At 34.1% G+C, this 21,295-nt stretch overlaps 1 protein-coding gene, 1 long non-coding RNA gene and 1 other non-coding gene across 4 annotated transcripts in view; 2 read left to right on the forward strand and 1 right to left on the reverse strand.

The window, feature by feature from the left end:
• Abcb7 (ATP binding cassette subfamily B member 7) overlaps positions 1-11,756 on the forward strand; it is a 107,543-nt gene extending 95,787 nt beyond the window's left edge. For both annotated transcript variants that reach the window (XM_074063789.1, XM_020161353.2), the window contains exons 15-16: positions 1,861-1,968; positions 8,114-11,756. In XM_074063789.1, the coding sequence (XP_073919890.1) occupies positions 1,861-1,968; positions 8,114-8,329 (324 nt within the window). In that variant the 3' untranslated portion in view covers positions 8,330-11,756. The remainder of the gene's footprint in view (positions 1-1,860; positions 1,969-8,113) is intronic.
• On the forward strand, positions 3,778-3,975 carry LOC141420103 (small nucleolar RNA SNORA73 family). The gene has a single exon (XR_012444797.1). It is a non-coding gene; the product is annotated as a small nucleolar RNA SNORA73 family (small nucleolar RNA).
• Positions 11,757-20,725: 8,969 nt separating the features above from the next.
• The window catches only part of LOC141419406 (uncharacterized), a 49,013-nt gene continuing 48,443 nt past the window's right edge, over positions 20,726-21,295 (reverse strand). Inside the window, exon 4 of the long non-coding RNA XR_012444170.1 lies at positions 20,726-21,052. This is a non-coding gene — a long non-coding RNA (uncharacterized lncRNA). The remainder of the gene's footprint in view (positions 21,053-21,295) is intronic.

Below are 21,295 nucleotides of genomic sequence, written 5' to 3' on the forward strand. Positions count from 1 at the left end.
CTTTCCTTGTTCTATATATTTAATGCTTTAACTATCTTAGAGAGGTTCTTTTCTTGTCTGTTTGGTGTCTTAAAAGCATGTCTGTCTCCTCAAGATTTGGGGAATTTTCTGCTATTATTTTATTAAATATGTTTTCTGTGTCTTTGGCTTGTACCTCTTATCCTTCTTCTATGCCCATGAGGTCTTATATGTACCATTCATACTTTCTTACTATTTTTCCTTTATCTTATGTGAATAGTCTAGTTCATCTGCCTTTTCTGCAAGCTCTGAGGCTTTCAACTGAGTTTTTTATTTGATTACTAAGTTTTCCATTTCTAGAATTTCAATTTGATATTTTTTCAGGATTTCTGTATCTTTTTTGAATTCTTCTTTCATATCCTGCATTGTCTTCATTATTTCATTTACCTGTATGTTTTTATTCTCTTGAAATTCATTCCAGCATTTATTCCTAGACTCTTTTCATTGATCATTCTTATGATCATTTTTAATTCTTTCTTTGGGATTTCATTCACTTCACTGTCATTGAATTCCATTGTTGTATAATTGTTGACTGTTGTAGGGGTTATGTTGTCTTATTTCACATGATTTGTGTTTCTGTGTTGGGATTTACGTGTCTGAAGCCAAGTGTTTTGTTAGAGGTTTATCTCTTGGGTCCTTTCATTTGAAGTATTCACAGTGTTTATGCAACTTGGTAGTAACCAGGTTGTGGTGTAAATTCTTGCCACAGGATGGGGGGTGTGGCCCAGGAGTCAGCCATTCACCCACTGTACTCAGTCTAGCTCCCTGCGTCACTTGGGGAGAAGATTAGATGAAAGAATGGCTGGAGTGCCACTGATCTTTTTCACTTCCCCAGATCTGCTAGAGTTGGGTGCTTTTAGTCTACCTTCTTAACCTTCCTTCAATCTGGAATGGCCGTGCACTTGATTTTCAGTCTGCCTTAGTGAAATAAAAGGTTTTCTTTTCAGGTACCCATCTGCTCTCAATAATTTTATATATTTCATAAATAAAATATTTAGAAATATCTGTAGGAAGCCAGTGAGTATATCCATTTCTCACATTTCTACTTCCATCCAGTTACCTGTACTTAGACAGGTTTCTAAGTATAGCTAGAAAAAAATATATACACATATATATGTATTATGATATATATATACTTTACAGGCAGTAAACAAAATGTATTTTCCAGAATGTATTAAGAAGTCAAAATGCTTTTGAAAAACAGCTTCCTTGAGTTAAAAATACACAGATGTCTTAGTCTCCCCTTCTGAGTGTGTACTAAAGAAGAGCAAATAGAAGAGCAAATGTTCCTGTACCCTGCTCATCTCCCTATCTTTCCTTGAATTACTTTGAATTTCTCTTATTCCTATCACTTGAGTCTCTCCTCATTTTATTTTTTTTAATTTTTATTTTTCTATTTTATCATTTTTACATTTACTTACCTGTGTATACATTGTATGGGCCACCTCCCCCCCTCATTTTAATTTTGTTCTCATTGATAAACATGTCTGGCTATACTCCTGATATCACTAGAGTTGTTGTTTATTTGTTTGGTTTGTTTTTGTATGTAGAAAACATGTACCTTCTCCCAGACTCTGTATTTTAGAGAAATGTTGCCTGTCTAAATGATAGTTTTTTCTATGACTCTGTCCTCATATATACCTTCCTGTTTTCCTTGATTTTCTCCTGTTCTTTTTAGTAAGTATTATATGTTATGCATTTAGTTCTGGTACTAAGTTTACATAATAAATTAATTGACATTTTCTGTGTTCTTTCTATGCCTTGAGAAAGGTATGATTATTTTAATTTCTGTCTACCTAATGGGAGTTTTTTTTTCTCCTACTCTTGTTATCAAACTTACAGACTATTCTTGGTGCCATGAGGGATATGGTCAAACACAGAACTTCTATTTTCATTGCGCACAGATTATCAACAGTGGTTGATGCAGACGAAATCATTGTCTTGGATCAGGTAAGAGATTAACTTTAACATTTAGTATTTGAAGAATATTGGAAGTTGTTATAGATATGAGAAACTTAAATATTGTTTCTAATAAGTAAAGAATTTGTGTTCTTTAGATTTCTAATTTTAGCCTCTTACCTAGGAAATAATGCATGATTTTCCAAGAAGGAATAAACTGCTTTGATTCATTTATTAAAGTATTGAAAGCAAAAGTTTGATCAGGAAAGCATTAAATCTTTATGATAGAATCAGATTTTTAAGGAGATATATATATATATATATATATATATGTATATATATATAATTTTCTTGCATTCATTTTAGCTCTGAAGAGAATATTTGCTCATTGTCTTGGCTGTAGTATATATTTTCATTTTTTTCTCTCATTTTTTTATTTTATCATTTTTACATTTACTCACATGTGTATACATTGTTTGGGCCACCTCTCCCCCCGCCCCCACTTACATTTTCATTTTTCTAATACTGCATATACCCTTGATGTGTAAAAGAAAACTGCCATAATATAAAGTGGTCATTTTTATGTATATGTTTTTCTGTATGGGGAAGTAAGAAAATACTTTATTTCTTCTGAGGGAATTATGATATATGTATATTATCTAAATGTTTTTAGCAAATCATAGTACCACTGTTGTGATTGATAGATTTGAAAACTGTAATAATTTTCCTTTTCTTCTTTCTATAAGGATCTCTCCTCCTCACCCCTTAGTACTTGACTGTTTCTAATATTGTTCAATTTTCTATATCACAATCATACTTTTCTATGATTATTTTTCCTTCTAATCAATACACCTTCAATTTTTTATCATTTTTTGAACACCTGTATACTGAGAATTAAGAGAAAAAGAAGCTTGATAAGCTTTCTGTTTTTTGAGTTATTGAGAGGAATTTTTTTCATTCTACCAAAACTTCTTAGAGAATATTCAGTTCTAAGATGTATATACTATTTCCTTATAAGTGATTTTATACCTTTCTGTCAGTGTATTCTCAAATCTTTACATTCATTGGAAAATAAACTAATTCTTCCAGTATGATGATATCAGAATTTCTTAAATGGAAAAGTTTGTAATTATACCTTATTATCATTGGTGTAAAAAATCTGAAGTAAAATATGCTGTTTGTGCTTTTTACTAAGTTTTCCAGTTCTGTGTGGTCATGCAATAAGAGCCTCTTCTTACTAGTAGAAAATATTAAAGTACTTTACCAGGCATGTATTTACCTGCCTCATGTTGTGAGGTTCACAGTGTCCATATCTCAACATTGCTACTTAAGCTTTGAATTATAATTGAACTAATTTATCAATGACCATTGTGCCTGTACCTAAAATCTCTTTACATTAATATTTGTTGACTCTATACTTGCTTAACTACGTGACCTTAGTTTCAGCTAGTGGTCTGTTACCTCATGTATTCTGTCAGCAGTCTTGTATAATATTCATGTTAGATGGCATATCTAGGGGACATCTGGATAACATGGAAGACTGGAAATATTTGTTTATCTCTTCTCCCTCTAACTTTACTAAAAAAGCAAAGGGATATGATTAGTATAAATCCACAAGGACAAAGATAGTAGGAGGGGAAATAATAGTAGATAAGAGATATCAGAAAATATAGGAAAGGTGTGAAGTAAATAAATTAGCAGAGCTGACAGAGTTGAATACTGTGTGCCAAAAGGGACAGAAATCAATAAAAAGTGACTTAATTCATTTTGTAGACCCTTCTGAAAGGGTTCAGGGATGGAGGCATCAAGGTTATCATGGAAAGTAAAGGTGAGCATGAGATTGAAAATAAACAGAATTATCCAACATGGATACCCCAGGAGGCCACACTCCCTGGGCTCTAAGTGGCACACAGGAACATAGGGCTCTGCCCCATGACGTACAGCCCCTTTCCACAATGTTGGAGAAGAAGCTGGGCCTTGAGTCTGAGCCTGCATATTCCTGTGACTTCTGAGTCCTGTGGACAATGACTAAGAAAACAAACCATACAAGAAACACTCCTGTAAGCCCTATATGTTCTTAAGAAAATTTTGACCTAGGGTGTGGCTTCAAGTGTGCCTAGCAAGCACAAGGCCCTGAGTTCAAACCCCATTACCATAAAAAATTGGTTTATTATATTCATTAATGAATAAAAATATGATATAAAAGAAAGAAACAGAATCAAACCCCCATTACTAGCAAAAAAGAAGAAACAATTAAATACTTGTATGAGAAATAGAGTTTTTAGGGCTCACATTCCACAGCCTGGTGTTTACCCTTGTCACCCTTAGCAAGGAGTCGGTGGGTTTCTTATCAGGAATTTAAGATAGCTCTGGACACATGGAAACCACCAAGCACATTAGCAAGAAAGGAAAAATTAATTGGAAATCAAAATATAACAAAGAGCCGGGTGCTGGTAGCTTATGCCTGTAATCCTAGCTACTCAGGAGGCAGAGATCAGACGGGTCATGGTTGAAACCAACTGGGGCAAATTGTTCACAAGACCCTATCTTGAAACTACCCAGTGCAAAAAAGGAGTGGTGGAGTGACTGAAGCAGTAGAGTGCCTGCCTAGAAGCGTGAGGTCCTGAGTTCAAACCCCCAGTACCCCACCCCCTCAAATACATATATATGATACCAAAGAATAGGACCACAGGCCTTCTCATGCCATTGGCTCCAAGAACTTTGCCAACCACTTGTTTATTTCTGCCATCATCATTACTTCCCTTATCAGCAGTTAATTGGAGGATTCTTCTGTGGGGGACAAAAATGCTGTCAGTTGAGACTTCCAGTTGAGAAGGCCATTCCCATGCACACAGAGCTCTCAGTCAACTTTTTAATACTCCATTATTAAATATTAGTGGGTGGATAGTAAAAAGAAGACCTCTAAAACAAACAGCAAAAAAAGGAGTTCAGTAGAAAATGTATACAGGTCCCTCAACCAGCAAAAACACTTGTTCCTTCCTATTTTTGCTTATATTCTCTCTTCAACAAAATTAGAGATAAGGGCAAAATAGTTTCTGCTGGGTATTGAGGGGGTGGAGGGGAGAGGAAGGGGGTGGAGTGGGTGGTAAGGGAGGGGGTGGGGGCAGGGGGGAGAAATGACCCAAGCCTTGTATGCATATATGAATAATAAAACAATAAAAAACAAAAAAGAAAAGAAAATGTAGACAATGCAGAGAGCATAACAAAACTTGAAAATATATTAATATCCCTAGAGGTCATGAAATTTACACCATTTCTAAAATAAGGGCAGATGCTTTTTAGAAAAGGAAACTTATGTGGCATGACTTCCTGGATATATGATTAAGAGAAAATAAAATAGGGCAAAAGAGTATATAGTGTGTTACTTTTTGCAAGAAGGATTGGGGAAAAGAATATATATACCTGGCTTATTTTTGCAAAAGAAAACTCAGGAAGGATAAACTTAAAATTAAAATAGTTGGCTATCTAATGAGGTAGGGGCAGAAAAGGGTTGCAAGAGGTAAAGAAGAGAATTAGATTTTCCTGAATATACTTTTTGTACTGCTTTTGCTTTTGAACCATGTTAGTGTTTTTATAGATTCAAAATAAAATTAACAAGCATGGAAAAAAACAAAGGGAAAGCAAAACTATCAAATTGATAACCACATAGAAGAAAAACAGAATTAATCCAAGTACCTTTTGAATATAATACTCCAATTATATACCCTTAGTGAACTATAAGAGTAAAAATAACTCCAAAGAAAACTTGAACTTAGTTATGTTTGTTGATGATGGTATTATGGGGTGGCCATTTTAAAATTATTTTGTATATATTTTAACACTGAGCATATGAGTAAATACATTGATATTGTTAGAAATAGAGCTCTCACTTGGGAGAAGAAAGATACAAAAAGTATTGGTCAAAGAAGAGGATAAATCTCCTGATATTGGAACAGAATTATCAGTATGAATTGAGGATATTTTAAGTGTTCTAACTATTCACTGAAAAGGCCTAGAAACAATGAAAATCTGGTAGCAATACATATATACCTAGCACAGATCTGGGGCATTAAGTTACTGTTTCTCACCAAAAGAAGCCAAGCATCCTTGGAGCTGACTCCAGATCTGGGGCAGGGAAACTAATGAACACATGCCACAAAGACACAGGAACCATTTTGAATGGGCTCCCACTGGCCAATTTGGAATAATTAGAGCAGCAAAAAGAAAAATGACACTAATGAATTGTAACATGCTGAATAAAAACTAATTTCTGCATCCATAACAATACTTTTAAAACACAAAGTGCTAGGGAAAGAGAAAGCTTTCTTTAAGTTAAATGGCAACTAACATGTAGAAGGAATGATAATTTTAGGACATCAAATTTTCTAACCACTGTTGTAATAATTGATTCAGATAAGTATCATTCATCACTGGTTTCTAAAGCCATACAGTAAAAAGCTATTGAGGAGTAGAATGCTCACACAGTTTAAAAGTATAACCCATAGATTACTTATTAATTATAAAGAGAAAACTTACCTTTAAATAGAGAAATCTTATCTTATAGATGCCCTTTAACTTAGTGATCAGGTTTAATATCACTGATGGAACAAATTGACTTCCTATACTTCCTGATGTGATGCACTGAGAGCACATCATCATTTATTTTTGACAAAAATATTTAGCTTTGGTCTAATGATCAGTAACAACTAGAAAATCCCAAACTAAAGGGCATTCCTTAAAATATAGGCCTAGGCATTTCAAATTATTAATATCACACACAGAAAGAGGTTAGAAAGCTGTCATAACTTCAATGTATTGATCCAGATGGAAAAAGATAATAAAGGACATTATTGAGACAATTGATGAAATTTGAACTATATGTTAGATAAGAGTATCATATCATTGCTAAATTTCTTGGGTGTGATACAGTTATATTCCAATCATGTAGGAGGATGTCATTGTTTTTAGGAGATAGATGCTAATGGAATATTTAGGGTATAACTCATTCTCAAATGGTTAAGCAAAAAATAGTACTTATACACACACACACACACACACATATATGAAGTGTAAAGTGAGACAAAGCAAGTGTGGAAAACTTAACAGTTGCTAAACTAGGAGAAGCATATATAATTGTTCAGCTTTGGAGAGATTGCCAATAGTTCTATATAAAACTAAGCAAGTGAAAAAAAATGAGGTGTTACTTAGTCTAGGAAAAAAAAACATAAGAGAAAAATATATAAAACCCTTCATGGCTCAACAAGAAGTATTTACAAATGCTTAGGTCACAAAGTAAATACTGAACCAGAATTTGTGATGTAACTAATAATTATTAGGAGAATGAAGACTGAGGCAGGAAGTGAGATAGTACAAGAGTGCTAAGGTGTTGAGTCTTCATCTTCCATAGTAGGAAATTAGTAGATAATGCCAGAAATCAATAAATAGCACATATATATACATACATATATATGTATATATACACATACATACATACACATACATACGTGTGTGTGTATGTGTGTGTGTGTGTATAAATACAGAACTCAGACATGGGCACAAATTTTAGTTATTTTACTTAAGGGTATATTTGTAAAGGTCCTATCACAAGGAGTACTAGTAAAAGTGATAAAATTCCTTTTGTATCCTAATGTGTTTAACAGTAGCTGATAAGAGACAAATTAATTATAGATCAGTTTGGAATCCATATAAATCAATGAAATGTTGCATTTAATAGCCATTGTTAACAAAAAATAATTACTAGAGAAAACATTTCATGAAATCTTTTTTCAGAGTACATACACAAATTTCAGGATATTATTTTTAAATCTCTATAAATAACTGCTTTTGATTTGAATATTTACTGATTACATAAAATATCACCTTTTTACATTTTTAACCTTCCCTTTCTTCCCTTCAAAATGAAAAATTAAACATTTAGCTTTGATTTTCTTTAAGTAAAATGATGTTTATGGTATTGGAATTTCATAGCCTTTGTTTACTGGGACTGGGTAGCTCAACAGTGAAAAAACAAACATTCCTACCTTAATTTTTTCTCTTTATACTATGGATGAGGAATTGTGAAAGGTATTTTAATAAATGCAAATCCTTTAGAATCCTAAGTTGTAAATTAGTTTGTATTTTTAGTTATGCTAGCTAAATGACCTTTCTCTGTGCTTCTCTTGTGTTCATTTTCTAGGGTAAGGTAGCTGAACGTGGTACCCACTATGGTTTGCTTGCTAAATCTGGCAGTATCTATTCAGAAATGTGGCATACACAGAGCAGCCGGGTGCAGAATTATGATAACTCCAAATGGAATGCAAAGAAAGAAAATATGTCCAAAGAGGAGGAAAGAAAGAAACTACAAGAAGAAATTGTCAACAGTGTGAAAGGCTGTGGAAACTGTTCCTGCTAAAGTGAAAGTCATATGAGACATTTTCTTTTTTCTTTTTTTTTTTTTTTTGACTTCACATTTGCACTGAAGCAGAATTATTTAATTAAAATGAAAATCCTACATTCCCACTTTCTACAATCCTTTTAGATAAGATGTACTTAAAGGAGGATTTGAGTTTGACATCTTTCACAGCCCGTTTAATATGGCATCTGTATTTATCCCCATATTATTTTCTTGTTACCGCCATGGTTGTGCTCAATGCGTAATTTTTGTCACTGTTTGACCTTACCCCATTACTGTTTTTGAAGTCTGACATTCACTTGATATCCATAACCAGATGAATCAGATTGGTTTCAAAATTTTTGTAATTTTTAGCCTCCTTTATGCTGACAATTTGCAGGAAAAGGGTCTTTTTTTTTAAGATAAAAGAAAAAGAGAACATATAGGTTTATTGTTTATTCTCTTTACCCCTTCCTATTGAAATACTTCATTGATGTGAAAATTAGTTCATAAATACATTTAAAGTTAAAACTTTTCAGAAATAGACATGCATTTATAGTTTGGATGTCTTACTTAATAGATAACTATACTTACAGTTTTTGAAGTATTTCCAGCTATATACTTTTTTGGAGGAAAAGCTTTAATTCTCATATTGGTATATAGAATATTATTCATCATTAACTAGAATTGTAACTCTTGTCTAGTGATTTGAATTTTATTTTTCCACCAAAATAAGGCAATGTTTTGTTTCAGACCAAAATTTATGTACTTTTCTTTAAAGACATATAAACTCTCATGTAATTTTGAGAGTTGCTAAACTGGGAGTGATCTAAAAATCTTAGGGAGTTAATAGCCCTTTCTATTTCCATCTTAAATGTACTGCTTTTGCTATCTGAAGTTATGCAAAGAAACAAGTAGGATGTTGTACATGCACACATGATACTCATACATGTGTATAAATTAAAATACATTTATTAAATAGGAAAAATTACATATATATGTACATTCTTTAAATGACAGAACTCAGTCTATGTTGACACTTCAGGATTGCTTTATAAGGTCTTCTCTTCGGTTTTCAGTAATTTAATGAATTCCTTTAAGCTTGACAAAACAAGGAACCTAAGCAATATATTCAAATTTTACTTCGGAAAAAAACCCCAAATAAACAGCTTTACGTGGTAGGAAGAATTATTAAAATGATGTATGTTCACTTAGGAAGTTCCTTTCTTTAGCCAGGCATGGTGGCATGCACCTGTAGTCCAAGGTACTTAGGAGGCTAAACCAGGAGCATCACTTGAGCCCCGGAGTTCAAGGCCAGCCTGGGCAATAAAGTGAGACCCTGTATGCTAAAATTAAAAGAAGAAAGAAAATAACCTCTCTTTTTTTCCAGTATGAATTTGTTTTGTGTGGTAGTAATAACTTCAGTTTGAAAAACTTGTGTATCTCATGAATGGATGGCCACATAACCATATGTAATGACGTTTATTTCTCAGGAAAAGTTCTGATGTACTTATTTTATTGTTTTATAGTTTTAATGATAATATAGGAGAGCTTAGTAATTTTTGATTTGTATTGTTGACATTGGTGGGTAAATACCTAAAAGCAACTTGATAAGTAGCCTGAGGCCAGTATTTTCTAGTTAGTCTATAATATCAGAGTAAGTGATGCAGAATCTTGCTTTTAAAGTTGAAGTTAACACTGAGATACATGATATATAACCAACTGCAAAATACGTTTGCTTTGGATTTTGATATTTCTTGATCTGAAGCCATAGGTACTCTTGCAATTCTGAAAGGAAAGAAAACACTTCTTTGAATAAATCAGCTACATTATTGGAAATGTGGTTAAAATCTAAATAGAAACTTTGCTTCTGTAATTCCTTCTATACATTTCCAGTGATGCTGATGTAAAAGATTTAGCTTAGTTGCATAAACAAGCAGATAAAAATTAATCATTAGTAACAATTTCTTTTGAAGTGTTTATACCAGTGTTAAAAGCAAGTTATTTTGTGATGTGGGGAACATTTAGTCCAAGAAGGTAGGAATGTTTTCAGGGTAGGAATAATTTCCCTACTAAGACATTTTGAAGCTATTTTCCTTTCATATGATTGCAAGTGGTTCCTAAGCCATTGTGGTCATTAGCCCATACTTTCAGCTAACAAAACCTTAAAAACTTAAAAAAAAAACAAAAAATTACCTGAAAAACAGTTACTGTAGGGGCCATAACTAAGTCTTAAGGACATTTCTCTTAAAACTACGTCATATTAAGGTGGTGTTCTATACAGGAAAATAATAGACAGATTAAGAGGAAAGAAAAGCTTCCTACAATGATTCACTCATAGGAAATGCCAAGAAAAAGGCATTTAATTATAATGTACTAATTTTACATTACACTATTACATACTCACACAAAAGGATAATGTGTATAAATTTTTTAAATCAGTAGTGGAGCAATGTTTTTTAACGTACCAGGATGAATAAGCTACAGTTTTAGAATTTGAGCTCTGAAAATTGAGTAAGATGGTAGGGTTTTAATTCTTATATCCCGTTATTTTGAAGATTGAAAATTTTACTTTTTTCTTAAAGTAATTCTAGTTTCTAAAAATTAACTGGAAACCAAGGTAATTTGGGATCATAAACTGGGCCAGATGCCTTTCCTGAAGGTTCTTAACATAGACATATTTTGATGAGCAGATGGGCTAATTTGGAAATTCTTGAACAGCTCAAGTCAGGGTCAGTTGTGAAAATCAGAAAGAGGCCTTCACATTTGGACAGGAACAAGCTCAAGATATGCATTTACTTTTCCTTTGCAGGGATTTGCACCTTTTATATACCTTAAGATAAATATTTAGTTTTTCTCTTCGATGTTGACAAAGCTCAATTTATGAAGATGAATTTTTTAAAATATGTTTTGCTTTAAAGGCAATGTATTAAAATTGTATGATTTAACACTTTGTTCATAGACATTGGAAAAATTGTATGATTCCTTGTTTCTACATCAGTTTGTCGATACTCTCATCTTGTTATTATCCTTCCTATTTACTGGATGTGTCAATGGGTAGCAACTTTTGCCACTGTGTATTCATAATTCTCTTACTTTGTAACTTTATTACAGGATATTCTGTTGTGGATTAGTAACTGAAAGCATTTAAATATGTTTGTAGTTTCAATTTTCTTAAATTATAGACCCCATTTTTCCCTTCTTTATTATATAGATTTTGAATGTAAACCATAGAAAGTCAAATAAATTGGTTAAGACAAAACTCAGCCAAGGAAGCCCTTACTACAGTTTTATTGTTTATAGTAACTTGTGTGGATAATCATTACTAGATAAACATTATGTTTTTGTGACTAGAAATGGGTGTTCAGTTGAAACAACTCTTTTCTGAAATGTCCATGGAAAACTAATATTTGTCTTTTACACACTCAAAATAAATATGCATAATTAATAGGTATTCTGGGAGTGTTGTCTTATAGCCTTATGTAGAAGGTGAAAACCAGGCATTGTTTTAGATAGAAAGTAATTTTATTTAGCATTAAGCTGTTGTATTTTGATGACCTACCAGCAAAAGACCCCTAGTTTCTCTGTTGCCCCCAGTTTCTCAGTATTAATGATTCAGAAGGAAACCTTTGGATGGAGACATGCCTTGTGTGCAAACCGTGCATTGAACTGCATTTCGATTAGCTAGGTGGAGTTGGAAATGAAGTGTATGTTTTAACTAAAAACAGACTGGAACATTTTTTTGTCAAAAAGTTGTCAGTGATTGTTCCATATTTCCTATTCTTATAAAGCTACAGTAAAATATTGTTCACTAATGACTTTCTGTTTCATTTCAGTTTCAAAAAAATCATAGGATTTTAGAGTTGAACGGAGTTTAAAGGTCATTTAGTACAGTTTCTTCATTCTACAAATGAGGAAGATAAACTTCAAGTGAAGTCGCTGAGCTTGCTAGAGACCAAGTTGGGATGAAAACCTTGACTTCTGACAACCAGTCCATCCCTCCTTATGCTGCACCACATTTCCACTCATAAGTTATATTAAAAAACAAATTGAAGGACAGGAGTTCCAGAATGGTGAAGTAAGGAGCTCAGTAGACCCTTTCCCCAACAAAGCAACAATTTAACTGGTTTTTTAAAAAGGTCATTTTAGAAAAAGCACTTAAAACTTTTGAAAGTTGTCCTAAGAGCATATAGGAAACAAAGCATTCATTCAAGATGAATTTGTTAAATCTTGGTAAGAACAGCAAGAGACTGGCCTTTGAGGAACGACCTGCTCCATAGCTTCTGCCTCACTAGACCCAGGTTACCTGACTGTTCTGTGCTGGAAGCTCTAACCTGGGTGTTATGTTCTGAACAGGTGTGGTGAAGATGTGAAGATAATGGGGATAGGTAGGACTCCTTCCCCCAGCTCTCAGTCTGGGGCTGCAGTTTTACCCTGGCAGGGAGAGTTGACTGCACTTGTCATCTGCCACTCTGCCCCTTCCCCCTTAGTGTATCTTAGTCCATTTTCTGTTGCTAAACAATACTGGAAACTGGGTAATCTATAAAGCATGAAAGTTTATTTAACTGTGGTTCAAAAGGATGCCCAAGAGCATAGTGCTTTCATGTGCTCATCACCTGGTAAAGACCTTTTTACTCCATGACAGCCTAGCGGAAGGCATCATATGGTGAGGCAGAGGAAGCATCCTAGCTCAGGGCTCTCTCCTTATAAAATCACTTATGCCCTCTTGGGGGCCCTTCCCTCATGATCTCATCTTAACTTACCTCCCAAAGACCCCACTGCCAAATAAATAGGAATTTGGGGATTACTTTTCCAGCACATGGAATCTTGGAGAACACACTCAGGCCATAATAGGGTAGAAACTATTTCATGCACAGGCTAAGCATAACAGGGCCCTAATGTTTTCTTCCCCACTTTGATCATAGGTTGGAGATTTCACTCAAAAAAGGGAATTGATAAATACTAGGGATTTCCCACCCCACCCCATTGCCCAAGAGTAGAGTGGTTGTTTCACTCCTGGCAAAATTAATCCAGATCCCACTTACAGTTTAGTGGTGCAGAGTTTCTACCCAAGGGGAAATAATGAGATAAGAACAAAGAACTCAGTGGCTCTCTGCCTGCAGGACTGACTTCATTTGGAACACTTCATTTGAACAGAGCATGGAGAACTCCCATATCAGTAAAATCATTGTCAAAAGCAATGGTGATCTTAGTGAAGTTCAATTAGGAGGAGTTAGCACAAGTAAAACTGCAAAGAAATCAGAAGTTTAAAGAGAGAAATGAAAGAGGGAACCAAGAAGAGCCCTACTAGGAGCAGTCAACTTAGTGTTGAAAAGCCTGTGTGCATGTGTTGGGCTGCACCCACTTCGGACAATCAGCAGGACAAAGGACAGACTTAAAAGGATTTCCCCCATACATGCAGGCCCATCAACACACCAAAAGCTTCACTGGTTCAAAAAGCTTAAACAACCTTTGGCCAAATGCTGACTAACAGTAAGCTAGTTGTGACTCCTAGGTACATAGGCTTAAAAATAAAATCACTCTCATCCCTGCAATCTGGAAAGCTATGTGTAGTCAAAATGTGTGCACTTTTAATCAGAGAGGGAATCTCCAAGCTACTAGTCCCTGGTGAATATGTAATAATAAACTTCCTGAGCTATTGATCTCAACCTCCATGAACACACATCCAATGGTAGAAGGTAAAAATCTTACAGGGTAATAAGTTCTTGTACCAATCCAAGGAAAACCCCTGGTAACTGAACTAAAACAGATAGTATTAGGTTATACACTGTAAGGGAAATAGCAAACTACAAAGCACTCAAAAGAGAAGGATCAATATCCAGAATTGCCATAGGATGCTATCTAAAACATCTGGTTTACAACAAAAAGTTGCAAACTATGCAAGAAAACAGGAAAGTGTGACCCAAACATGGCAAAAAATTTGACAATAAGCACTGCCTTCACAGGGTCCCAGATGATGGATGTAGCAAATGATTTGTCAACAAATAGTATATATTTTATAATATATATGGAAAAGGAAATTCTAGCATCATAAAGTACAATAACTGAAATGAGAAATTCACCATGGGAGTTCAATAGCTTATTAGAGCTGGCAGAAGAAAGAATCTAAGCTTGTACATAGATCAGAGAAGATTATGCAGTCTGAATAACAGAAAAATAAAAATAACCTCAGAGAAATGTGGGACACAATTAAGCATACCAACATGCATAAGTGGGAGTATCAGGAGGAGAGAAAAAATGGAAACAATTCAAAGAAATGAGTGAAAATAAGGAAATTTGATGAAAAATCTTAATGTATATATCTAACGAGCTCGTAAAACACCAAGTAGGATCATACCCAGGCATCATAGTCAAATGTTGCAAACTAAAGATGAGAAAATCTTGAAAGCAATAAGAGAACAGTGGCTCATTGCATGCAAAGTAATCTCGTTATGATTAACAGGTGAAGTTTCATCAGGAACAGTGAAGGCCAGAGACAGTGATGACATACTCAAATTGCTGAAATAATAAACTCAACCAAGAATATTATATCCAACAAAGCTATCATTTGACAATGACAATGAAAGAAAGGTATAGGCAGACAAAAAATACAAAATTCATTGCTAATAGACTTACTTTAGGGGAAAAAGCAAGTGACCCAGGCAGTAATTCAAATCCACAGGGGGGAAAAAAAACATGGAGTACCAGTAAAAGCAACCATGTAGATACTACAATTCATGTTTCTTGTCTTATCAAGCAATTGCATAAAATAATAAGTATATCATTATTTTGGGGTGAAAACAAAGCTATCCTTGAGTAACAGATGATGCCAGGTAATCTCAAATGCATAGGAACAAATGGAGAGAGCGAGAAATGTTGTATAATGCAAGTTAATTTCACAAGTTATATGAACACGTGTCCTCACAGTTTTTTAAGTAATGATTTTAATAATGTATTGTTGAGTTTGTACCATAAATACATGTGATATGATAATACAAAAATGAGAATGTGGAAAGGAGCTATAAAGGAATGAAGTTTCTATATTTCATTCAACCTAGTCAGTATAAATTCGAAGTAAATTCTGATTAAGTTAGAATGTGTATTAGAAGCCCTAGAACACCACTAAGAAGACAACTAAATACACTTAAAACATTAAGGGGACCAAAATGTTACACTACAAGGAAGGCACATAGAAAAAAATTCAAAATAAAAAAATAGATGTGTTTACCTAATCACATCAATAACTTTAAATATGCGTTAATCAAAAGGCAGAGATTGTTATATTGGATTTTAAAAATCAAGGTCCAACTATATGTTGTTTGTTAGACATGCTATTTTGAGGGTTTTTTTGGTGGTATTGGGTTTTGAACTTGGAGCCTCATGCTTTAGAGATGCTATTTATATTGAAAAATACAAATAGGTTGAAAGTAAAGATACACATAGATTGGAAATAAAGATACAAGTAGGTTGAAAGGAAGAAAAGATATTCTGTACAAACACCAACCATGGAAGAGTTGAAGTGGCTGTAATAATATCCAACAAAATAAACCTTAAAAACAAAAATACTAGAAATAAATAGCAGTTTCAAGAACATGTAACAAATTTAAACATGCATGCAGCTAAGAACAGATCAAAATAGAGCAAAAACTAGGACAAGAGGTGTGGCTCAAGAGGTAAAGCACCAGCTTTGCAAGCATGAAGCCCTGAGTTTAAAACCTCAGTTCCACAAAAAAGAAAAGAAAAAGAAAATAGAGCAAAAATGAATACACATGTAAAAACAGAAATGATGAGGAAAATAGACAACAGTAATAGTGGAAAATTCCAAAGTCCTAATTTTAACAATGGAAAGAACAACTATGCTGAAGGTCAACAGGGAAATAGAAGACTTAAACACTAAGCATCAACTTGACCTAACAAACATCTACCCAAAATCAGTTGAATATATCTTCTCAAGTGTACATAGGAAGCAGGGCTCTGGTGGCTCATGCCTATAATCCTAGCTACTCAGGAGGCACAGATCAGGAGGACTGCAGTTTAAAACCAGCCCAGGCCAATAGTTCGAGAGAACCCATCTTGAAAAACCCATCACAAAAAAGGGCTGGTGGAGTGGCTCAAGGTGTAGGCCCTAAGTTCAAACCCCAGTACTGCAAAAAAAAAAAAAAAAAAAAGAAAAAGTCTACATGAGATATTCTTCTGGATAAACCATGTGGCAGGCCATAAAACAAGTCTTAAGTTTAAATGATTGAAAGCATAGAAGAAATGTTCTATGACCACAATAAGAATAAAATTAGAGGAAGACTTCAGAAATGTATGGAAATTAAACATACTTTAAATACAAGTCCAAGAAGAAATCACAAGAGAAATTAGAAAACACTGATATTAATGAAAATGAAAACAACAAAAATGTATACAGCCAGAGCTCTCATTTGAGGGACATTCATAGTAGTAATATGCATATATATATATGTACATATATATTAAAAGGAGTATATCAAACCAATAACCTAAACTTCCACCTTAAGAAACTAGAAAAAGAAGTACAAAGTAAACCCAAAGCAAGTAGATAGAAGTAGTAAAGATTAAATCATAAATTAATGAAATAGAATAGAAAATAGAGGAAAGTAACAAAGCCATAAGTTTTTTCTAAACAAATTTGATTGTGTATATTTAGGTTCTGCCTAAATATACACATAGATGGGTCTAGAGGACATTATGCTTAGTGAAACAGATCAGAGATGGAAAGAAAAAATACTTCATGTTCCTACTTAATATGGAAAATGAAAAAAATAAGTTAATATATAAAGAATGAAACTAGGTACTAGAGTCAGAATGGGGGGGAGAAAAACATTAAAGGATGAAGTAATAAATATGTAGGGTATTATAAGTCAAAAGATCCAATATATTATGTAAGATGGTTTTTGGAAAGAAAACACAATTATCAAGTCTTTTAACTAGACAGACCATTAACAAAATAGTGAAGACTCAAATTACTAAAATCAAGAATGAAAGAGGAGACATCACTACCAATCTCACAGAAATACAAAGATTGTAAATGAATACTATGAAAGAACTGTATGCCAACAAATCATATAGCTTAAATAAATGAATAAATTCGTAGAAAGACACTAACTATCATAACTCTAAATATGAGCTAAAACTACAAAACCTTCAGAAGAAAATACAGGAGTAAATAAATGTGACTTTGGGTTAAACAAGACACCAATAGCACAAGCTAAGCAAAAGAAAGTAGATAAATTTATCATCAAAGTTAACAACTTTTGTGCTTCAAATGATACTGTCAAGAAAGTTCTTAGAATGGGAGAAAATATTTGTAAATCATATACCATAAAGGGCTATATTCAGAATATATGAAAAATTACAACTCAATAAAATAATCCAATAAGAATATATGAATAGAAATTCTCCAAAGAAGATATACAAATAGCCAATAAGTATATGAAAAGATGTTAAACATCATTTACCATTAGGGAAATGCAAATCAAAACAATAGTGAAATACCGCGTTACACTCAGAATGGCTATAATCAAAAAGACAGATGAGAAAATTGGCAAGAATGTTGACAAATTGAAATCCTCATACATTGCTGGTGGAAACATAAAAGTGGTGCAATTGCTTTGTAACAGTCTGTCTGTTCTTCAGACCAGGCATAGTGGTATATGCCAGGTGTAGTAGAACATGCCTTTAGGTAGAGATTGGGAGGATGATGGCTTGAGGCCAGTCAGGCAAAAAGTTAGTGAGACTCCATCTCAACCAAAAGCTGGGTGATAACATCTATAAGAACCAGATACACAGGAGGTATATGTAGGATTATAGTCTGAGGCCAGCACTGGGCAAAAAAAGTAGCAGGAGACCCTATCCAAAAAAATAAAGCAAAATGGGTTAGGGGCATGGCTCAAATGGTAGAACTTGCCTAAGACACACAAGGCCCTGAATTAAATTCCATTACCACCAAAAAAAGACCTAATTGTTTTCCTACTTAATGAGGAATCAGAGGCCTAATTTTATGTTGTCTGTACCTTTCCATGTAGTTTTGAGAGCTAGGTAGAATTACCATATAAGTACTTTTCTTAGTCAACATGAATTCAGCTAACTAAAGGAGAAGTGTTCATTGTGAATTTAATTATGGAATTAATAATGTGCCAGTATATCAGAAACTGGAAAATACAGAGTAGATACTGTTAATTTGGAGGTTAAGTATAGCAAATTGGTTTGGTAAGACTGCTAATTCTCTCAAAATTAGATCATTTGATACTTCCTAGATGATTTTTAAAAAGTCTGACTCTGACATGACATTGTAACATACACCTATAATCCCAACACCTGAAAAACTGAGGCAGGGGGATGGCAAGTTCAAGGTTAGCCAAGGCTACATAGCGAGACACTTTCTCAAAAAACAAACAAAAAGTCTGACTCTTCTTCATTCATTCAAATAATTTCTCCTGCTGAACATGACAATTACTATCTTTAGGAGTTGAAGACCATAGTTTGTAAGCATTTCTGACTTTATTATACCCAAAAGAGCATGCTATGGTTTGAATATGGTTTTATCATGGTTCATGTGATTGGAGGTTTGGTTCCCAGGTGGTGGTATTAGGAGGTGTGGTGGAACTTTTAAGATGTGGGGCCTTAAGTTATTGAGTGTGTGAAGTAGTTCTCTTAGGACCTCTTGGTCATCCTAGGGAGAGGAATGTTACAAAAAAAGCAAACTGATCTGCCTAGATCTCTCTGCTTCCTGTATCAAGATATAATCTGCTTGCTCCTACATGGGCTCCCACCATTATGACCCACCATGATGTGACACCAGTACTAAGTTGATGTAGGCATCATGCCCTTGAGTGTTCAAAAATGTAAGCTAAATAGTTCTCTTCACTTTCTAAAGTCAGCTCCCTCTAGTATTTTGTTATAGTACTGCAAAGCTGACAAATACAGAACATTTAATGAGAAAATATGTTGAACTTTAATAATAAAAAGTGGATTCCTCCTGTTCTGTCATATATTGATTCTTGTCAAATCTTTCAGATGTCATACTAAGGTTACAGTCCCCACTGCTGTCACCCTTTGTGTTAGACCCTTTAGGGGCAATAATAAGGTATCTGCAAGTACCATTTAACTGGCATCAAGTTAATACAATCTAGATAGTGTTTACCTATTGTAAATGAACCTATACAATGCCATTAAATGTCATTTATGCACAACACTGAATGTCTTTGTACTGAGAATATGTAAGAAACCTGATTTCCCCACCCCAACCCTGCTTTTCTCTAATCAAATTCAGTCTCTGAAGATGCTTTTCCTATCTATCTTCATCTAATACTTTATTCTCGGAACATATTCCAATCTCCTTTATGTAGAAACCCATCCAAATGCATAATAGCCTCTAAATACTTTATAATCCTGAAAGTTTCTAATTTTCCCATATTTATCTTCCTTAACATAGCTTGTAATTTTCTAGCCATACATGTTCTTTCCTTCTGTCTAATTTTATTTTAATGCAACACTCAAATTCATTTATGCAATAATAAATATCACTAAAACAATTATCAGCAGACTTTATAGCAGTCAAGAATTTATGAAATCCATTCATAATTATAAAATTCCATTTTACCCCCTGTAATCCAATCTACTAATCTACTGATCAGATTCATTAACATAAGAAAATTGACTACTTCCCTTTACACTCTTGTATCTCACTTTAGCCCATTGGCCAAGGGCTTAAAATCCAGAGGAAGAAAAAAGTTTAGGCATTGCTAACCTCGCAATCAAATTTCCATCTATGCAATAGTTAGGAATTGACTAAGTGAATCCTTAGTTGATTGCACAAATCAGTTTCCCAGCTGACTTCCCCTCCTGATAAAACTCTGGTAAAGGCTTTCTTAAGCAGATAACAAATATTTAGTTCCAAATGTAGAATTACTGTGATTGAACACTCAAAGGAGAATGTAAAGAACAACTTTCTAGATTTATTGATGAATATTCTTTTCAAAACTAATATTTCAGTGCAGGATTTTGGCTTCCTTAAGGTTCACATTTCTCATGGCTTGTGTTAAGGAAAAATGAAAATATAACAATATATTCAAGTGAAACCTTCATATTAATTTCAAATGGTCATGCCCAAAGTTCCCAGAGGTATTACACACTCTTCTTATATTTTAAGATGATCTGAAGTTTACTAATGTGTCATTTAACTTGTGGCTTACAGTACTTGTTTGTGTAGTTTCTGCTTCTACCTGTGTAGCCATTCTAATTTAATGTTTGAAATGGTAGTAAGTATTCTGAGAAGTGATTTCCAATAAACTCTTCCTGGTTAACTATGATGTTTTCAGATCCTGGTTAAATAAGGTTTGTGTGAAATATTTTGTAGTAATATCACTCACTCAATAAATACCATGGAGAAAAATGTGAAGACAGACACAGAGAGAGTATGGCCATGTGACCATAGAGACAAAGATTGGGATGACGCATCCTCAAGCCAAAGAATGCTTGGGGCTACCAAGAAGCTGGAAGAGACCAGACAGGATCTTCCCCTGGAAGGATCATGGCCTTACCAACACCTCGAGTTTGGATTTCTATCCTCCAGAAGGTTGATGAAATGGAGATCCAGTGTGGTCAAACAGGAAGCCCAGAGTCAGTCAGGATCCACACTAAATCTCAACTCACCAATGGAACTTGAGTTTTGTGGAAGTCGAAGCGTTCTTCTCATCTGCTTCAACACTGGCTACATATCTGAAAAATTCAGAGAGCGTGACAAACCTAGGTCTAATGGTGACAATTTCCAAAGATATGATCAGGATTTGAGCAGAAACCACTTGAGGATTCTGTTTTCAGACCATTCAGAGGGCATCATACTACAAACCTAATTAGGTTACATGATGAGTAGCGTAAGAAATCATTGATTGAAGTGGATGGTCTAATGTCTTCTCTTGGGCCTTATTACATTTATTATTTTGATCCAATCACCAGTCTGCA

The sequence above is a fragment of the Castor canadensis genome, chromosome X (genome assembly GCF_047511655.1).
Source record: "Castor canadensis chromosome X, mCasCan1.hap1v2, whole genome shotgun sequence".
Taxonomy (NCBI): Eukaryota; Metazoa; Chordata; class Mammalia; order Rodentia; family Castoridae; genus Castor; species Castor canadensis.